The 22,173-nt window shown below is 43.1% G+C and overlaps 1 protein-coding gene across 1 annotated transcript in view; it reads left to right on the forward strand.

Moving 5' to 3' along the window:
• itga8 (integrin, alpha 8) overlaps window positions 1–6,609 on the forward strand; it is a gene marked incomplete at its 5' end in the record, with an annotated part of 193,850 nt that extends 187,241 nt beyond the window's left edge. The window contains 2 exons of the mRNA XM_061914761.1: window positions 1,675–1,797; window positions 5,472–6,609. Of these exons, the coding sequence (XP_061770745.1) occupies window positions 1,675–1,797; window positions 5,472–5,561 (213 nt within the window). The remainder of the gene's footprint in view (window positions 1–1,674; window positions 1,798–5,471) is intronic.
• Between the last annotated feature and the right edge of the window lie 15,564 nt (window positions 6,610–22,173).

Here is a 22,173-nt window from a genome sequence, read left to right on the forward strand (position 1 = left end):
GTATTGGTTTCCAAAAGTAAAATGTATGACTTTTTAAAAGGCCGCTGTGTACACGGAAGTAGGGAGAAGTACAGAGCGCCAATAAACCTTAAAGGCACTGACTTTGCGTGCCGGCCGAATAACATAATACCTACGGCTTTTCATACACACAATTGAATGCAACGCATACTTGGTCAACAGCCATACAGGTCACACTGAGGGTAGCCGTGTAAATAGCTTTAACACTGTTGTAAATATGCGCCACACAAATACCCAGAACCCCTTGCAGCACTAACTCTTCCGGGACGCTACAATATACACCCCCCGCAAGCCCCTACCCCTCCAACCTCAACCTCCTCATGCTCTCTCAGGGAGAGCATGTCCCAAATTCCAAGCTACTGTTTTGAGGCATGTTAAAAAAAATAATGCACTTTGTGACTTCAATAATAAATATGGCAGTGCCATGTTGCCATTTTTTTCCATAACTTCAGTTGATTTATTTTGGAAAACCTTGTTACGTTGTTTAATGCTATGGTTTTCAAATGGGGGTACGCGTACCCCTGGGAGTACTTGAAGGTATGCCAAGGGGTACGTGAGATTTTTTTAAAATATTCAAAAAAATAGCAGCAATTCAAAAATTCTTTATAAGTACATTTTTGGAATAATACTTCAACAAAATAGGAATAGTTCATCAACTGTGAAAAAAAATACAACAATGCAATATTCAGTAATGATAGCTAGCTTTTTTGTGGACATGTTCCATAATTATTGATGTTAAAGATTTCTTTTTTTGTGAAGAAATGTTTAGAATTAAGTTCATGAATCCAGATGGATCTCTATTACAATCCCCAAAGAGGGCACTTTAAGTTGATGATTACTTCTATGTGTAGAAATCTTTATTTATAATTGAATCACTTGTTTATTTTTCGACAAGTTTTTAGTTATTTTTATATCTTTTTTTCCAAATAGTTCAAGAAAGACCACTACAAATGAGCAATATTTTGCCCTGTTATACAATTTAATAAATCAGAAACTGATGACATAGTGCTGTATTTTACTTATTTATCTCTTTTTTTTTAACCAAAAACTTTTTGCTCTGATTAGGGGGTACTTGAATTAAAAAAAAATGTTCAGAACATAAGAAAATGTTGAGAACCATTGGTTTAATTCATCCAGCCGGGCATCACAACAAAATTAGGCATAATTATGTGTTAATTCTACGACTGTATATATTGGCATCGGTTTATATCGAAATCGGTAATTAAGAGTTGGACAATATCGGAATATCGGCAAAAAAGCCATTATCGGACATCTCTAATCTTAATGGCAAAGACTACTCCCTGACTAGGCAACACACGGTAGCCTATATACTACTGCCATCTAACATGTTGGAAATGCAACTGGATGCAAAGTCTCCTATAGAATACTTGCTAATGAGGCTCAGAAGTGCATGAAATCTACATATTACAACTGAACAGCACATTGTCATAATCAACTCATCTGTAAATTTTAAATTAAAAAATAAAGGATTTTATTTTTAAACAAATTAATATTTTATTAAGACATGAACAGACACAGGCGTGCTGATAATTGGTACCGCATTGATTCAAATGTGACCGGTAACCATTCCTATTGTTAGGTGTGTGGAATATGTGTGTGTGTGAAGCCCCGTTCACACTACATGTGTTCTTATAGATGGGGACACCAGTGATTTGGGGGACACCGGACGTGTCCTTTGCCGTCCCACTGTGGGTCATCATCCTGGCTATACTGCTGGGGCTGCTGGTGCTCGCCATGTTGACGCTCGCCATGTGGAAGGTACTCTTTGACTCATCCTCAAGTATTCCTCTCGAGCGCAGTCGCCATCCTACCTCTTTTAAAATATGCATGTTGTTTTTCAACTTTAAATCCGATAATGCACATATCAAAATGTGACTTGATTTTATTGTTGTACAGTGGTCCTACAGTGAAAATGACCACCGTAATTTAAGTGGCAGGACTGAAAGTAACAGAAGTGAGTTTTTGCATAGATGTTGACACTACGCCAGGGATGTCAAACTCATTTTAGATCCGGGGCCACATGGAGAAAAAGCTACTCCCAAGTGGGCCAGACTGGTAAAATCACGGCACGATAACTTAAAAATAAAGACAACTTCAGATTGTTTTCTTTGTTTAAAAAAAGAATAAGCACATTCTGAAAATGTACAAATCATAATGTTGTTGGTTTTTTTTACACTTACATGTTGCGGTTAATAGTATACATACTTTATTACTATTTTTTTATATTTTCTGAATAAATGATGTGATAATGTTCATCAGTCAGCTCATTGGGGTTAATTTTCAATCTATCATTATTATAAAATGATATCACAATCAATTTACAGTATGTTTTATATGTAGTTTAATCATTTTACTCAACTGACATGTGTAGCATCATCTATAAAGATACAGTTGTGATCAAAATTATTCAACCCCCACACAAGTTTGGTGTTTTAGCAAGTTGGACATTTATTGGACAACCCAGGAACACGACTAAAGTGTAAATGTTTTTGTGTTTTTTATTTTTTTTTATAAACTTAGTTATGATACATATGACAATCATTGGAAATTTAACTTAATATATACAATATACAGTATATACTGTGTATATATATATATATATATATATATATATATATATATATATATACAATATACTGTATATATCCAGTATATACTGTGTATATAGTCTGTATATACTGCGATAAGGTGGCGACTTGTCCAGGGTGTACCCTGCCTTCCGCCCGATTGTAGCTTGGATAGGCACCAGCGCCCCCCGCGACCCCAAAGGGATTAAGCGGTAGGAAATGGATGGATGGATGGACTGTGTATATGTATATATATATATATATAAATATATACATACATGCAATATACTGTATAAATACATACTGTGTGTGTGTGTGTGTGTGTGTGTGTGTATATATATATATACATATATATATATATATATATATATATATATATATATATATATATAGGTTAAAATTGCTATTTTTCCAGTGTAGTTTGAATTATGTTTGGAATTGTGTAGAATACTAACCAACAAGAGCAATGTGTAGAGTAGGACACTATTGGTTACGGTGCAGTCTGGTACAGGGGTCGGCAACCCGCTGCTCCGGAGCCGCATGCGGCTCTTTGGCCACTCTGATGTGGCTCAGCTGCACAATCGAAGGTTGTGAAGGTTGTGATATAAATGACTTTAACACTCTTACTAATATGCACCACACTGTGAACCCACACCAAACAAGAATGACAAACACATTTCGGGAGAACATCCTCACAGTAACACATCATAAACGCAACACAACAAATACCCAGAATCTTTTGCATCCATGACTCTTCCTGACTATATTATACACCCCCGCCCACCTCAACCGACGCACGGAAGGGGGGGGGTTGGTGCTAGCGGGGTGTATAATATAGCCTGAAAGAGTCATGGATGCATAGCATTCTTGGTAATTGTTATGTTGCGTTTATAATGTGTTACAGTGCGGATGTTCTCCAGAAATGTGTTTGTCATTCTTGTTTGGTGTGGGTTCACAGTGTGGTGCATATTAGTAAGAGTGTTAAAATTGTTTATATCACAACCTTCAGTGTACTCTGTGTCACCCAGTGTGCCTTGCAGTCGTGTACGTGTATCTGCGGATGCCACATACAACGTGTTACTGGACTGCCAAGCTGTCTGTACATGTTGTAGAAGGCGTCAAAGGCAAAGGCTTCATGGCACGCCCTTATTACTGTTATATGGGTGACCACCAGCAGATATTTGCAAGAATGATTGCGGCTCCCTTTGTCTTCTTTAATTTGTGGAACGGGCCAAAACGGCTCTTTGAGTGGTAAAGGATGCTGACCCCCGGTCTAGTACATCACGTATTTACAGTTTCGCAATTCAGAAAGACCGAAAAGGAGTAGGAAGAAGCAGAACCTAATTATTTCTACTCCTTTACCATTTTGAAGTGATTGCTAATATATTTATTCACAAGCAAAGCAAAATGAAGTTCATATAAATAAATATACATTAACATTTGTGATTCACATAATTAGTTTTATCAGTTTTGTCTAATTTATTAATAAGGTTCAAGATGTTTAACATGATTCTTCTACTTAGCACTTTGTAAACATTTTGAGTTTGAACAGTTTCTTAAAACAGGATTACATTAGTAGTTTGTTTGACTTTTAAATTAATCCATTCTGTCATTTAACAGCTGAGTCTAAAGGGTTTACTTTGCTAGACAAACATAATGTACAGTTAACTTTATTGGGCCCTTGTAGATTTTATTTCCTGGTGACGCAAATGTCACCAATTTGGTGGATTTGCGCATTATCTTTTTCAGAATAGTTCTTGTTGTCTGAGTTACAACAACCCTTCATGAAAGTTCTGTACCATTCATATTGTTGTCAGGGTGCAACTTAAAATATCAAATACTTCTTTTAAAGTACATACTTTTAAACCATGAAGCCCCTCAAGGGTTAATACTCATACCACCGTAGAGAACCATTGTTCTAATGCAGGGGGGTCAAATTATTTTTAGCTCAGGGGCTGCATTTAGGAAAATCTATTCCCAAGTGGGCCGGAATGGTAAAATCATGGTGTGGAGGTGGCCCTCCCGTGGGTTCTCCGGACCACCAAGCACAAGAGCCCGGGTTTCAGCATGAAACACTGGTTTTGCTTTTCAGCACAAAGTGTCTCTCTCACACTCTCGCCCCAGCTCCAACAACGTCGCTTCTCCCGGCTGCTGCTTAAACAGAGCGACAGGTGATTAGACACCATGGCCCACCTGGGCCATTTACGGACCTGTCGCTAACTTCGAAGCCGGTCCTGGCACAACCCGCTTCGCTTCAGGCCCGCAGGCAACCCCTCCTTCCACACATGGCATGATAACTTAAAAATAAAGGCAACTTCAGGTTGTTGTTTTTTTGTTTGTTTTACTTTGGCCAAAAACAGAACAAGCACATTCTGAAAACGTACACATCACAAATAATCCTTTCGACAAAACACTTCAAATTTGTTGACAATTAGGAGAAAATTGGTGCAGTTTCAAAAAAAACAATCGGAGGTAAAAAATATTCGAAAGGGTTAAGTTCACTTTTGTCGTGTTTGACAGACACATTTTGGGGCAATGACGGTGCCAAAAGATGACGTGTTCGAAGCAGAAGACATAAAACGGCAGGTTTTAAGTTTCATGTGGGTCGAGGAGGAGGAGCCACAGTCCCCCTTTACTGTGTACCGCTTGCTTGGCCCCGGTATAAACCGTTTGTTTGCCTAACAGAATTGCTTTTGTGACATCCAGTGGACACATTTAGAACAGCAGTTTCTTTCGTTCCAAAAAACCCCCAAAAAAGCTAATTTTTATACTTGGCAAACTCATCACATGGGCCGAATAAAACCTGTCCGCGGGTCTGATCTCGTTTGACAACCCCATTCTAATGCCTTCCTCTTTTTGTCCCAGTGCGGTTTCTTCGACCGGGTGAAACCACCAGCCGATGACAACATCTCTGACCAAGAGCAGCTGACGTCTGATCGAACGGGGGACGCCTAAAAAAATTTTTTAAAAGACAATTATAACAAATCCTGATAGAAGGACTGGGATTTTGGAGGAACGTGCACCTTCCGACTGAAATAATCAGATCTGAGATCTGGAGTCGTTGGACCTGACTGACATTTTTCCCCTCCTGCCAACAAACTGACCAGAAAAAAGGGCGCCGTAATTCTCTGGATCAGGCGGACATGAGGCCTCCAAAGACCGATGTTGACCACAGCACACTTTAATGTTTGCTTGTGGGATGAAGGAGCTCACTCCAGTTCTTCACACTTTGCTTGTTGGAGGCTCACAGATTTGAGAGTGAGGATGAAGCAGCCACAGTATTAGGTACACCTGCACCATACTATCCCAATGCAAAAGCACACAGGAGGATGCTTGTGTCCTGCAGTTACCTTATTTCAGTTTTTCCCCTTACTGGAGCTTTTCTTCCTGTCACTCACACACATACTAGCGAACTGGTTACACAGAGGTTTGGCAAATTGGCAAACAACAAAAAAGGGGTTTAATTATTTAAACAGCTTCTACCAGAGCTTTTCTTCCTGTCACTTACACACATCAGTGACAGGAGAACGCAGAGGTTGGGCAATGAGCAAACAAAAAAGGGGTTTAGAGATTTGAACAGCTTCTCCCAAAGCCAGTCAGCGCTTTTCTCCCTGGCGACACAAAGGTTGTGAGAAAAAGAAGTGTAGAGGTGTAAACGACATTTCACAAAGCCGGTCAAAACTTTTCTTACTGTCACTCACATACCAGATACCTGCCAATGTAAAGGTTGGACGAGTTAGCAATCAACAGAGATGGGGTCTGGACATTTATATGGTGTCTCCCAAAGCCAGTTGGAACTTTTCTTCCTCTTACTCACACAGACCGGTGACCTTGCGACACAGAGGTTGGGCGAGTTTGCAAACAACAGAAGATGTTGAGATATTTAAATAACTATTTCCAAAGCCAGTCAGAAAAACTCTGACATATATATATATACATATATATATATATGTATGTATATATATATGTATATATATATATATATATATATATATATATATATATATATATATATATATATATATATGTATATATATATATATATATGTATATATATATATATATATATATATATGTGTGTGTGTGTGTATATTTTCTATACAGTATATATGTGTATGTATATAATGTGTGTGTGTGTATATATATATATATATATATACATGTATATGTGTATATACATATGTATATATAGTATATACTGTATATACACATATGTATATATGCATATGTCTATATGTGTGTATATATACACATATATGTATACATATATGTGTATATATACACATATATGTGTACATATGTATATATATTATATATGTATACCTATATACATTATGCATATATGTGCATATACATGTGTATATATGAATATATACATATATATGCATTTATATATATATATATATATATATACTGTATATATATGTATGTATACATATATATGTATACACATACATAGTGTATGGATACATATATATATATATATATACACATACATAGTGTATGGATACATATATATATATATATATATATACACACATATGTATACATAAATATATGTGTATAACTATATACATTATGCACACATATGCATGTGTATATATGCATATATACATATATATGCATATATATACATACATATATACAGTATATGTATGTATACATATGTATGTGTGTATATATATACATATACATGCATATATACTGTATATGTATGTATGTATACATATGTATGTGCATATATACACACACACACACACACACATATATATATATATATATATATATACATACAGCGTTTTCTGGCAGATAACTAAGGTAACAAAACATAAATGTCAATATATTTTTGTGAAGACAGCCTTTTTAAAAGAAGTCTATTATGTTGCCCAGGTGTACCTAATGAAGTGGCTGGTTTGTAAATGTATATACAGTACATAAACGTGTGCAGATACTGTACATACTCTATGTATATATGTGAATGTGTGTCACACACAAGCGGATGCATAACAGAAGGCACAAATGTGTATATTTATCAATGTAAGTGCAATATTTGGACATTGCTTGATAACTGAAGCTTGTTTACACTGGCATTATTTTATCAGAGCTTAATTATGTTGATGTATGTACTGTAAGTGTTTCATGCGTGTGATAGTTTTGTTAAACAACCAAAAACTTGTCTGGACTGGTTCATGCTGTACCAAATTACATTAGTTACTAATGCTAACTTCCAGAATTAGCTTTTTAATTAGGAACTATTAAAACAGTTAAAAGGACAAAGTGTGTCTTATATATGTATATCCTGTATGTCTTCGGAGTTTGAGGCTTGATAGGGTCGCGTTAGGAGCGTCATAGAACCACTCCACAATCTCAAAGGAAGGACTCTCCCTCCCTCTGGTGGTGAAAAGAATAAATTATCCTGCCATAGCAGTACAGTATGGTAGTGTCACGCGAGGCTGGACAGCGCCATCTTGTGTCTCCAATCTGAACCGTAAATCAGAAAGGCATTCAAATTGGAATTATGTTTTGCCTTAAATGTTATTTAGCAATTAATCCAACCGCTTTAATTTTGAAAAAAAAAAAAATGATTTGAGACACAAATAATTGTTTTTAATATATTGTAGGACTTTGAAACATGTATTTGTCGCACTTCACAGGTCAATATGAATAGAATTGTGTTAACTTACATAAAATTAGACTTCTGACAGCAGAACATGTAAAGAAATTAGTGAAGAAAATATATATATATTTTTAGATAATATGAATGTGATAATATAGTAATGATAGTAAAGTTAAAAAAATAGGAATAAGTGAAGTAATGATTTATTGGTCTATGTACAAGTATAATGCCTAAAACCACGTTTATACTTGTGATGCTTGGGTCGCATGACAGCAATTAATGGCGTGTTCCCTAGATGCAGAATGTTAAGAAGGCAACGTGCACATAGATAACTATTTAATGTAATGACAAAGACAAACAAAAGACATTTAGAGGGCACCGAAGCATTAACCTGACTCTCGCCAAACCCTTGTAGTTCGCTGAGCTCCACACAAGGATCTGGGATCGAGGGCAATGCAAACTTCTTCAAGATAGCAAAAAATAATGAACCAATCAGGATCGCCGGGCGGGATTTCATAGATGTGATGTAGCGCCGAAGCGACTCTTCGATTCAAACAACAATGGCGGCACGTAGTGAGGAGTCGAGTGCTGACGTTGTTTCTGCTATTGCAACTATTTTGTCTAATATATTGAATATTAATTGTTTAAAAGATGAACAGAGAACGGTTTTAAAAGTGGACAGAGTGTTTTCGAGTTTCCCTGTTAAGGGAAAGCACCATATTTAACACGGTCTCTCCCGAACATTCAACAATTTCAAACCAAGTTCTGTTAGACGTTCGTCTATGCTTTTTTCTTTGGCAACTTTGTGAAATATTTTTTTGCTGTTCCCAATGAAGCCTTTTTTTTTTTTGCACAAATGACATCGATCGTCTACTGACATTGCTGCGTTGTTTCAGTAAAAGTGCTCTAACTTTTTGCTCTGTTGTTATCCAATATGTCAGCTTTTCTGTTTTGGACTTCCGAGCGTCGCTCTTTTCAGTGTCACGGGTTGATTTGGATGTGAGTGGTTGAAGTAGCACCTCATTCAAGATAACTGACAAGTGGTTTATCCAGTCACATGCATTGATTTTTTTACAAGGCCCCGCCTTCTGAAATACATCCCCTATTGAGAAGTCCTAGATCCTTGTGTGGAGCTCAGCAAACTACAAGGATCTGGCGAGAGTCGGGTCACTGAAGCACAGGAAAGGAGATGCAAAAACAAAACTAAACCTGACAGGGGATGAAAAACAACATAATGGAATGCTGGAACCAGGCAAAAACTCACAGCAGGAGGAAAGAGCGTCCACATGAATGGCTATACATTCTAAACACAGGAAGTAGAAACTAGAAACCCAAACATGACTAAACTGTCAGTAGCAACACTGACAGTAACCCAGCTTCCTACAACGGATACCAGACGTTTTAAGTTTAACAGAAAGTCCAAAACCCAGGGAGCGTTCAGGGAGGAATGGCGGAGGGCCGCCAAACTGTGCCCCCGCCTTAAAGGCCATGTGCCCCCGCAACCAGCGGGTAAGAGCCAGTTGTCGACGGCAGGTGGAACACTGCCGCATCTAGCGAAAGAGAGCACGAGAATCACACAATGAACACCCCTATAGTAGCAGTAGTCTGCGCCCTGGTCTAGCTCGCTGCTGCTGTCGGCGCAGAGGACGTCCATGGACTGGCCACCTTTGCGGCAGACGAGGAGGAGGAAAGTAAACGCCAGACGGGTGCTTCTGCTGCAGGTGAGAAAGCTTAGGCGACGACCCCACCGGGAGAGAGTAAGGCAACGACGGTGTCACCAGGACAGGACGGAACAGTGGCGGCATCGTGGTTGAACTCACTGGAACTGAAGGTTGTGCTGGCAACGATGTCGCTGATGAGGTCATCCCAGCAGGGAGGCATGGTAGCGGCGGCATGGGAGACCTCACTGGAGCAAGAAGTAGCTGTGCAGCTGGGGATGCACAGCTACTCATAGCCCCCCCTCAAGGGACGGAACCCAGTCGTCCCCAGAGAAGCCAACAGACAGGGATGGGTGAGAGGGAGGTTAAAGAGAGGCGGAAGAATGCTTCAATGTGGCCATCAGTGCCAAAATCTTTTTAAGCCGCTGGGCCATAGAAATCTCTGCAGGGTCACTCACTGGCTGGATCGTTTCTTTCGCAGGAAGAGTCGTTGGCAGCATAGCCCTTGCAGGAGGAAGCACCGAAAGTGGCGACCTTGATGGACGAAGCTGTGCCTCCCCATTTCCTCAGCAACCAGCACTAACCCCGAGAAGCGGATTTAAGACGCTATCACCCATTGTGAGAGCAACAGTCACGGGGAGGAGGAGGGAGGTCTGGAGGAGGGCTTCTGCTGGCAAGAAAACAAGAACAGGAGGTCGCAGAAGAGAAAATGAAGGACGTTCAGGAGTCTGAGTCTTAACAAGCTGGGGAGTCAAAGTGGTGCGACGCTTAAGCTTTAGGAAGGTGAAAAGTCCCTGTAAAAGCCAGAGAAGAAAAGACTGTACAGGGCACATCCCCTTGTGGGGGTTGTGGCCGCGCACACCGGCCGGTAGCGCTCCTGTGCATGTACCTTTGTGCGTGCCCCGGCTCACAGACCAGGACATGAAAAGTTCAGCGAGGATGCAATTTGGGTTGCCAAACTCAACCAGTGTATGGGAGGAGGGCTGAGTGTTTTGACAACCTAATGAAACTTCAGGGGCCAGCTTTCGCATTTGTCGACGACGGGCAGGGGAAGCACATGGCCAAGACGAGTCTATTGGGACCAGACCACCATCTTAGTGTCTCTAGTACCTCAGGGGGGTACCACTGAGCCTCTGCCTCCAAATCCACCCCAAAAAATTATCTTAAATTCCTTGTTGGTATGTTGTGACTTTCTTTGGATCGCATGACGGCGATTACTGGCATGTACTCGCGCAATATTTGGACATGGCAAGATAACTGAAGCTTTTTTATATTGGCATTATTTTATCAGATCTTAATTATGTAAGTGATTCATGGCTGTGATAGTTTTGTTACACAACAAAATATATTAAAACAAAAAGAACGAGGAAAAAATGACAGGTTGCAAAACGGATTGCTGGAACACAGCAAAAACTCACGGTAGGAGGAAAGAGCGACTATACATTCTAAACACAGGAAGTAGAAACTACAAATAGCAATGGACAGGAACGAAAACACCAAAACACAGGAAAACCCAAAGATGACCAAAGTGTCAGTAGCAGGCCTGTGAATATTGAGATTACAAATACAGCATTTTTGTACATGTTGTTATGTTACAGCCTTATTCCAAAATGGAAGAATTTATATTCTCCACTCTTCTACACACAATATGTCATAATGGCAAAGTGAAAAATTGTTATTTTCAGAAATGTTTGCAAATTTAGTATAAAGAAAACGACTCAGAAATCACATGTACAATATTTTTTACAGCCTTTGCCATATAACTTTAAAGTGAGATCAGATGCATCCTGCTTCAACTAATCATCCTTGATATGTTCCTACAGCCTAAATAGAGTCCACCTGTGGTAATTCAGTTGGTTGGACATGATTTGGAAAGGCACACACTTGTCTGTATATAAGGTCCCACACTTGACAGTGCATGGCAGAGCACAGATACCAAGATTGAAGTCAAAGGAATTGTTGGTAGACCTCTGAGACATGATTGTCTCAAAGCACAAATCTGGGGAAAAGTACAGAAAAATATCTGCTGCCTTGAAGTTTGCAATGAGCACAGTAGACTCTATCATCAGTAAATGGAAGACGTTTGGAACCACCAGGACTCTTCCTAGAGCTGGCCAGCTGTCTAAAATGAGCAATCGGGAGGGAAGGTTCTAGTCAGGTAGATGACCAAAAACCCAATGGTCACTTTGTCAGAGCTAAAGCCTTTCTCTGTGTAGTGAGGAGAACCTTCCAGAAGGACAACCATCTCTGCTGCATACTACCAATCAGGCCTGTATGGTATAGAATCAGAATCAGAAACAGACTAGTTTTTATTGCCATTGTTTGAAAACAGGTTCACAAACTAGGAATTTTAATTGGTGCAATCGTGCAACATAAAAGACATATAACACAGAATAGAATAACATGAGCTGTAACTGATCCATCAGATCTTGTTATTGTTCATGTGCCTGATGGCGGAGGGGAAAAAAACTGTTCAGGTGGCGAGAGGTGTGGGTCTGGATGATCCAAAGTCTCGTGCCTGAGGGGAGAGGGGAGAATAGTTTGTGTCCAGGGTGAGAAGAGTCAGCTGTGATCTGACCCACATGCCTCCTGGTCCTGGAGGAGAACAGTTCCTGGAGGGTTGGGAGTTTTTAGCCAAGGACCTTCTCAGCAGCACGTACAATGCACTGCAGTCGATGCTTGTCCCGGACTGTAGCACTGAGGAACCACACAGTGATGGAGGAGGGGAGGATGGACTTGATGATGGCTGAGACAGAACTGCACCAGCATCTCGGTCGGCACCTTAAGTTTCTTCAGCTGCCGCACGAAGTACATCCTCTGCCGGGCCTTCTTGATGAGGGAGCTGATGGTCGGCTCCCTATAGTGGCCAGGTGGAAGCCATACTTTAGTAAAAAGCACATGGCAGCCAGCCTGGAGTTTGCCAAAATCCACCTGTAAGACTCTCTGATTATGAGAAACTAAATTATCTGGCCTGATGAAACAAAGATTGAACTCTTTGGTGTGAATGCCATGCGTTATGTTTGGAGGAAACCAGGCACCACTCATCACCAGGCCAATAGTCTTACAGTGAAGCACCGTGGTGGCAGCATCATGCTGTGGGGAAGATTTTAGCGGCAGGACCTGGGAGACTAGTCAGGATAGAGGTAAACATTAACGCAGCAATGTACAGAGACATCCAGGATTAAAACCTTTTCCAGAGCACTCTTGAACTCAGACTGGGGAGACGGTTCATCTCTCAGCAGGACAACATTCCTAAGCACACAACCAAGATATCAAAGGAATGGCTTCAGAACTTCTAAATGTCCTTGAGGGGTCCAGCCAGAGCCCGGACATGAATCCCATCGAACATCTCTGGAGAGTTCTGACAATGTCTGTGCACTGACGCCTCCCATCCAAACTGATGGAGCTTGAGAGGTGATGCAAAGACAAATGGGCGAAAATGCCCACAGATAGGTGTGCCAAACATGTGGCATCGTATTCTAAACGTCTTGATGCTGTAATTCCTGGCAAAAGGTGCATCAAAAAAGTATAATGCAAAGATGATGAATATCTATGTACATTGGATTTCCTATATATATATTTTTTTGATAATTGTAAAAAAAAAAAAATGTCACCTGCGGTATTGTGTGTAGAATTTGGAGGACAAAAATGGATGTACTCCATTTTGAAACAAAGCTGTAACGTTAAAAAAAAATTAAAAAGGTGAAGAACTGTGAATACTTTCTGGCTGCAACTAAATAAACACGTACATTTTTTTTAATTTAATTAAAAATGTACTCGTTTATTTGGTTGTTTTTATTTTGTTTTAGTTTTACAGCCAGTCGCAGTTATGTGCTTCTGTATGTAAGTAAACACTTGAGAAAAAAGTGACACGAATTAATGTATTGGTTGTAAGTTTTCCAATTATTAGAATTGTTGCCATCCAAAGCCTTTTGTGTCACTTTTGACTTTTTTTTTTACATGCATTGAATTCATAGCTATGTATGGTGAGGATGGTGTTCTGCTGACCTCGACTGCGGATGTTGTGGATCGGTGGAGGGAATACTTCGAAAACCTTGTCAATGCCACCAGCACGTCTTCCTATGAGGAAGTAGTTCCTGGGGAATCTGTGGTAAGCTCTCCTATTTCTGGGGCTGAGGTTGCCGAGGTAGTTAAAAAGCTCCTGGGTGGCAAAGCCCCGATGGTGGATGAGATCTGTCAGGAGTTCCTTAAGGCTCTAGATCCTGTGGGGCTGTCTTGGTTGACAAGACTCTGCAGCATCGCGTGGACATCGGGGGCGGTACCTCTGGATTGGCAGACGGGGGTGGTGGTTCCTCTATTTAAGAAAGGGAACCGAAGGGTGTGTTCCAACTATCGTGGGATCACACTCCTCAGCCTTTTTGGTAAGGTCTATTCAGGTGTACTGGAGAGGAGGCTACGCCGGATAGTCAAACCTCGGATTCAGGAGAAACAGTGTGATTTTCGTCCTGGTCGTGGAACTGTGGACCAGCTCTATACTCTCAGCATTGTCCTTGAGGGTGCATGGGAGTTTGCCCAACCAGTCTACATGTGCTTTGTGGACTTGGAGAAAGCATTTGACAGTGTCCCCCGGGAAGTCCTGTGGGGAGTGCTCAGAGAGTATGGGGTATCGGACTGTCTGATTGTGGCGGTCCGCTCCCTGTATGATCAGTGTCACAGCTTGGTACGCATTGCCGGCAGTAAGTCGGACACGTTTCCAGTGAGGGTTGGACTCCGCCAAGCCTGCCCTTTGTCACCGATTCCTGTCATAACTTTATGGACAGAATTTCTAGGCGCAGTCAAGGCGTTGAGGGGATCTGGTTTGATGGCTGCAAGATTAGATCTCTGCTTTTTGCAGATGATGTGGTTCTGATGGCTTCATCTGGCCAGGATCTTCAGCTCTCACTGGATCGGTTTGCATCTGAGTGTGAAGCGACTGGGATGAGAATCAGCACCTCCAAGTCCAAGTCCATGGAAAAGGGTGGAGTGCCATCTCCGGGTTGGAGAGGAGACACTGCCCCAACTGGAGGAGTTCAAGTACCTCGGAGTCTTGTTCACGAGTGAGGGAGGAGTGGATCGTGAGAACGACAGGTGGATCGGTGCAGCTTCTTCAGTAATGCGGACGTCGTATCGATTCATTGTGGTGAAGAAGGAGCTGAGTCGGAAGGCAAAGCTCTCAATTTACCGGTCCATCTACGTTCCCATCCTCACCTATGGTCATGAGCTTTGGGTCATGACCGAAAGGACAGGATCACTGGTGCAAGCGGCCAAAATTAGTTTCCTCCACTGGGTGGCGGGGTTTTCCCTTAGAGATAGGGTGAGAAGCTCTGCCATCCGGGAAGAGCTCAAAGTAAAGCCGCTGCTCCTCCACATCGAGAGAAGCCAGATGAGAGGATTCGGGCATCTGGTCAGGATGCCATCCGGAAGCCTCACTAGGGAGGTGTTTAGGGCACGTCCGACCGGTAGGAGGCCACGGGGAAGACCCAGGACACGTTGGGAAGACTATGTCTCCCGGCTGGCCTGTGAATCGGGATCCCCGGGAAGAGCTAGACGAAGTGGCTGAGGAGAGGAAAGTCTGGGCTTTCCTGCTTAGGCTGCTGTCCCCGCGACCCAACCTCGGATAAGCGGAAGAAGATGGATGGATGGATGGATGGATGGATGGATGGATGGATAGATGGATGGATGGATGAATTCATAGCATTACAGATCAATATAATGGATAAAAAATGACTACGCTGCATAATAATATGATATATTAGAGGAAAAAAAGACCCACTGTGTTTGTTTAGACTCTTTATTCCTTTGTATATATTGTTCAAATTTGAAATCAAACATTGTTAAGTAAAGATCGAACAGTTTCTGACTAGCAAATCTCAACACCATCAAAAACAAGGGAAGGGGTCAGGGCGTACATTATTGATATACAATAAACTGCACTGTAGTAGTAGTAGGACATTGAATAAGGGATTATAGCTAAAACAGATCCCCGATTACAAAATACTTTTACAAAGTATGGATTTGTGTTGTTGTTTAAGAAAGAAAGTGCTTCACTGGGTGTTTGAGCAGCTGTAAAAAAGAAGCTGTTTGTTTCAGGTAAATAAGCCATGATGCAGTTTGGATATTATTTCTCCACATGCTCAACTCATTGGAAGACGTTCCAGAATTACAAACTAAAAGATGTGTGTGTGCACACACACACACATCACAGAGGTCAAAGTGCAATGCAGTAATTATTATTATTGTTGGGAAAAATTTTGTAATTTTTTAAAACACTCGATTGTGTCTTTTTTTGTATTCATTCAAACGGGCTTTGAAAGTGAGAGAATACAATAGAGATGAGGCTTCCCTGCTAACTGACAAACTGAATTTAAGGAGCAGATGTTGTTGAAGTTTCTGCTCACCCCTTATTCTGTTTAATTTCTAACTTTAGGAACTAAAACTAAATTGCTTTTAACTATAAATGTAAAAAAAAATATTTATTTCCGTTACGCTGCTGCAGCCAATGCTCTGGAAACCCGCCTATATCCAAGATAAAAATTGCGATTTGTAATCTTCAAACATATAAATAAACTACATATTTGTAAAAATATACATGATATTATTTAGCCACAAACCAAATTTTTCAAAGCTACAACACTTTGTGTTTTTGTTTAAATTGCACAAATATATCTACCTGTGCAAAAACCTTATCTGGTCGGGGCCCGTCCATTTCCTGGAGAAATGCTGCTTTGCCTCCTATAGGCTAAGTGCTGGGCAACTTCTGAATAAAACCTTCTTTTAGATGTGATTGATGGTTAAATAATTCCATGTGTACAATTTAAAGGGGAACATTATCACCAGACCTATGTAAGCGTCAATATATACCTTGATGTTGCAGAAAAAAAGACCATATATTTTTTTAACCGATTTCCGAACTCTAAATGGGTTAATTTTGGCTAATTAAACGCCTTTCTGTTTATGCCTCTCTGAGCGACGACGTCAAAACGTGACGTCGCATCTGTACTCAACGCCATTTTTCCCTACACATCAGACGCATCGAGTCAAATCAGCTCTGTTGTTTTCCGTTTTTTCGACTATTTTCCGATACCTTGGAGACATCACGCCTCGTCGGTGTGTTGTCGGAGGGTGTAACAACACGATCAGGGACGGATTCAAGTTGATTTACGTAGAATGTGCATCCATTAGCACGGCATGCTAATCGATGATAACATGCTATTTAGGCTAGCTGTGTGTACATATTGCAGCATTATGCCTCATTTGTAGCTATATTTACATTTAGCCTTTCCCTCCATCCACATTTAATGCCAAACAAACACTTAGCAATTGACAGAGCCATCAATCTGTCAATCCTTTCCGTGTCCGGGCCAGGTAAAGTTCCCCGTGTTGAGTCAAATAAAGCCGCAGGCTCGACTCCTGGTGGTGCCCTTCCGTCAATTCCTTTAAGTTTCAGCTTTGCAACCATATTCCCCCGGAACCCAAAGACTTTGGTTTCCCGGACGCTGCTCCTCTACCTTATCGTGGTAGAGGAGTTTGCGTGTCCCAATGATCCTAGGAGCTATGTTATCCGGGGGCTTTATGCCCCCTGGTAGGGTCTCCCAAGGCAAACAAGTTCTAGGTGAGGGATCAGACAAAGAGCAGCTCGGAGACCTCTATGAAGAAGAAAAAACATGGACCCAGATTTCCCTCGCCCGGACGCGGGTCACCGGGGCCTCCCTCTGGTGCCAGGCCCAGAGGTGGGGCACGATGGCGAGCGCCTGGTGGCCGAGCCTGTTCCCATGGGGCCTGGCCGGGCACAGCCCGAAGAGGCAACGTGGGTCACCCATCCAATGGGCTCACCACCCATAGCAGGGACCATAGAGGTCGGGTGCAATGGGAGCTGGGCGGCAGCCGAAGGCAGGGCAATTGGCGGTCCGATCCTCGGCTACAGAAACTAGCTCTGGGGACGTGGACCGTCACCTCACTGGAGGGGAAAGAGCCTGAGCTAGTGCGCGAAGTCGAGAAGTTCCGGTTGGATATAGTCGGACTCACTTCGACGCACAGCAAGGGCTCTGGAACCATTTCTCTCGAGAGGGACTGGACCCTCTTCCACTCTGGCGTTGCCGCCAGTGAGAGGCGACGGGCTGGGGTGGCAATTCTTGTTGCCCCCCGGCTCAAAGCCTGCACGTTGGAGTTTAACCCGGTGGACGAAAGGGTAGCCTCCCTCCGCCTTCGGGTGGGGGGACGGGTCCTGACTGTTGTTTGTGCTTACGCACCAAACAGCAGTTCAGAGTACCCACCCTTTTTGGGTACACTCGAGGGAGTACTGGAAAGTGCTCCCCCGGGTGATTCCCTTGTCCTCCTGGGGGACTTCAACGCTCAAGTTGGCAACGACAGTGAAACCTGGAGAGGCGTGATTGGGAAGAATGGACGCCCGGATCTGAACCCGAGTGGGGTTTTGTTATTGGACATTTGTGCTCGTCACAGTTTGTCCATAACAAACACCATGTTCAAACATAAGGGTGTCCATATGTGCACTTGGCACCAGGACACCCTAGGCCGCAGTTCCATGATCGACTTTGTAGTTCTGTCATCGGATTTGCGGCCTTATGTTTTGGACACTCGGGTGAAGAGAGGGGCGGAGCTTTCTACCGATCACCACCTGGTGGTGAGGTGGCTGCGATGGTGGGGGAGGATGCCGGACAGACCTGGGCGGCCCAAACGCATTGTGAGGGTCTGCTGGGAACGTCTGGGAGAGTCTCCTGTCAGAGAAAGTTTCAATTCCCACCTCCAGAAGAACTTTGAACATGTCACGAGGGAGGTGCTGGACATTGAGTCCAAGTGGACCATGTTCCGCACCTTTATGGTCGAGGCGGCTGATCGGAGCTGTGGCCGCAAGGTAGTTGGTGCTTGTCGGGGCGGCAATCCCAAAACCCCTTGGTGGACACCAGCGGTGAGGGATGCCGTCAAGCTGAAGAAGGAGACCTATCGGGTCCTTTTGGCTCATAGGACTCCGGAGGCAGTGGACAGGTACCGACAGGCCAAGCGGTCTGCAGCTACAGCGGTCACGGAGGCAAAAACTCGGACATGGGAGGAGTTCGGGGAAGCCATGGAAAACGACTTCCGGACGGCTTCGAAGCGATTCTGGACCACCGTCCGCCGCCTCAGGAAGGGGAAGCAGTGCACTATCAACACCGTGTATGGTGCGGATGGTGTTCTGCTGACCTCAACTGCGGATGTTGTGGATAGGTGGAGGGAATACTTTGAAGACCTCCTCAATCCCACCAACACGTCTTCCTATGAGGAAGCAGTGCCTGGGGAATCTGTGGTGGACTCTCCTATTTCAGGTTTAGTTAAAAAGCTCCTCGGTGGCAAGGCCCCAGGGGTGGATGAGGTCCGCCCGGAGTTCCTTAAGGCTCTGGATGCTGTGGGGCTGTCTTGGTTGACAAGACTCTGCAGCATTGCGTGGACATCGGGGGCGGTACCTCTGGATTGGCAGACCGGGGTGGTGGTTCCTCTCTTTAAGAAGGGGGACCGGAGGGTGTGTTCCAACTATCGTTGGATCACACTCCTCAGCCTTCCCGGTAAGGTTTATTCAGGTGTACTGGAGAGGAGGCTATGCCGGCTAGTCGAACCTCAGATTCAGGAGGAACAGTGTGGTTTTCGTCCTGGTCGTGGAACTGTGGACCAGCTCTATACTCTCGGCAGGGTTCTTGAGGGTGCATGGGAGTTTGCCCAACCAGTCTACATGTCCCTCGGGAAGTCCTGTGGGGAGTGCTCAGAGAGTATGGGGTATCGGACTGTCTGATTGTGGCGGTCCGCTCCCTGTACGATCAGTGCCAGAGCTTGGTCCGCATTGCCGGCAATAAGTCGAACACATTTCTAGTGAGAGTTGGACTCCGCCAAGGCTGTCCTTTGTCACCGATTCTGTTCATAACTTTTATGGACAGAATTTCTAGGCGCAGTCAAGGCGTTGAGGGGTTCCGGTTTGGTGACCGCAGGATTAGGTCTCTGCTTTTTGCAGATGATGTGGTCCTGATGGCTTCATCTGACCGGGATCTTCAGCTCTCACTGGATCGGTTCGCAGCCGAGTGTGAAGCGACCGGAATGAGAATCAGCACCTCCAAGTCCAAGTCCATGGAAAAGGGTGGAGTGCCATCTCCGGGTTGGAGAGGAGACACTGCCCCAACTGGAGGAGTTCAAGTACCTCGGAGTCTTGTTCACGGGTGAGGGAGGAGTGGATCGTGAGAACGACAGGCGGATCGGTGCAGCTTCTTCAGTAATGCGGACGTCGTATCGATTCATTGTGGTGAAGAAGGAGCTGAGTCCATGGTTCTCGCCAGGAAAAGGGTGAAATGCCATCTTCGGGTTGGGGAGGAGACCCTGCCCCAAGTGGAGGAGTTCAAGTACCTAGGAGTCTTGTTCACGAGTGGGGGAAGAGTGGATCTTGCAGCAAGAGTGGATCGTGCGGCGTCTTCAGTAATGCGGACGTTGTACCGATCCGTTGTGGTGAAGAAGGAGCTGAGCCGGAAGGCAAAGTTCTCAATTTACCGGTTGATCTACGTTCCCATCCTCACCTATGGTCATGAGCTTTGGGTCATGACCGAAAGGATAAGATCACGGGTACAAGCAGCCGAAATGACTTTCCCCCGCCGTGTGGCGGGGCTCTCCCTTAGAGATAGGGTGAGAAGATCTGCCATCCGGGAGGGACTCAAAGTAAAGCCGCTGCTCCTCCACATCGAGAGGAGCCAGATGAGATGGTTCGGGCATCCGGTCAGGATGCCACCCGAACGCCTCCCTAGGGAGGTGTTTAAGGCACGTCCAACCGGTAGGAGGCCACGGGGAAGACCCAGGACACGTTGGGAAGACTATGTCTCCCGGCTGGCCTGGGAACGCCTCGGGATCCCCCGGGGAAGAGCTAGACGAAGTGGCTGGGGAGAGGGAAGTCTGGGTTTCCCTGCTTAGGCTGTTGCCCCCGTGACCCGAACTCGGATAAGCGGAAGAAGATGGATGGATGGATGGATGGATGGATTTAAGTTGCTCCAGTGTCAAGAGATGCAAAAGTCCCCCGTTTGGTTTTTACTGGCGATGCTACGACAGAGATGGCACGATAACAAGAATGTCTGGATATCCTGCGACACTCAAGGCAGATGCATTCCCAACGATAAAGTCAACGAAATCACAAAGGTGAGTGTTTTTTTATGTTATTGACTTATGTGCTAATCAGACATATTTGGTCGTGGAATGACTGCCAGCTAATCGATGCTAACATGCTCTTTAGGCTACCTGTATGTACATTTGAAACTATATTTACATCCAGCGTTTCCTTCCACCCACATTTAATGCGAAACAAACACTTCGACAGATTTAAGTTGCTCCAGTGTCAATGCAAAAGTCCTGATCAGTTGGTCTGCACATTTTACCGGCGATGCTAACGCAAAGATGGCCGAATAGCGTCAATAGCTATTCGCTCAATAGCTTCAGTTTCCTCTTCAATTTCGTTTTCGCTATCTGCCTCCATACTCCAACCATCTGTTTCAATACATGCGTAATCTGTTGAATCGCTTAAACCGCTGAAATACGAGTCTGAATCCGAGCTAATGTTGCTATATCTTGCTGTGCTATTCGCCATTGTTTGTATTGAAATCGCTATGTGACGTCACAGGGAAATGGACAGTGGCTTAAGCAAATAGCGAAAATCAAGCACTTTAAAGCTTTTTTTAGGGATAATGCCGGACAGGTAAAATTTCGAAAAAAAATTTGAAAAATAAAATAAGCCACTGGGAACTGATTTTTATTGGTTTTAACCCTTCTGAAATTGTGATAATGTTCCCCTTTAAAGATTTCTTGGGAATAGATGTTGTGGATTTGTTTGCATTAGGACTTGAATACAAAGTTAATCCAGCTAGCTGTTAGCTAGCGACAATGTAGTAGCAGCAGTCTAATTTGAACGATACTATGACCAAAGAACAGATAAAATTGTCCCAAAAATATTTACTTTAGGAGGGGGTACCTTTTAAACAAGCTATTTTAGCCCTAAAAGGTACAATATACTTGTTTTCTTTATGAATGGCTTCATTTTTACTGTCACCACTATTTGTTTAGGCACCAGTTTGTTGATTTGGCTGTGTATTAGAGTCACACTGAAAGGACAAAAGAATAATTATACTTCTAAAATTAAGTGGGGACGTTAGAAGTTGTCATGGTCTGGAGAGAAAAGTCATAGTTTTGCAATAGAACATGTTTTTTGATAATATTTATTGAAGGTCAAATGGGACAAAATTAAATAGATAAATTCAAACGTTTTTTAAATATGACT

The sequence above is a fragment of the Nerophis ophidion genome, linkage group LG11, assembly GCF_033978795.1.
Source record: "Nerophis ophidion isolate RoL-2023_Sa linkage group LG11, RoL_Noph_v1.0, whole genome shotgun sequence".
NCBI lineage: Eukaryota > Metazoa > Chordata > Actinopteri > Syngnathiformes > Syngnathidae > Nerophis > Nerophis ophidion.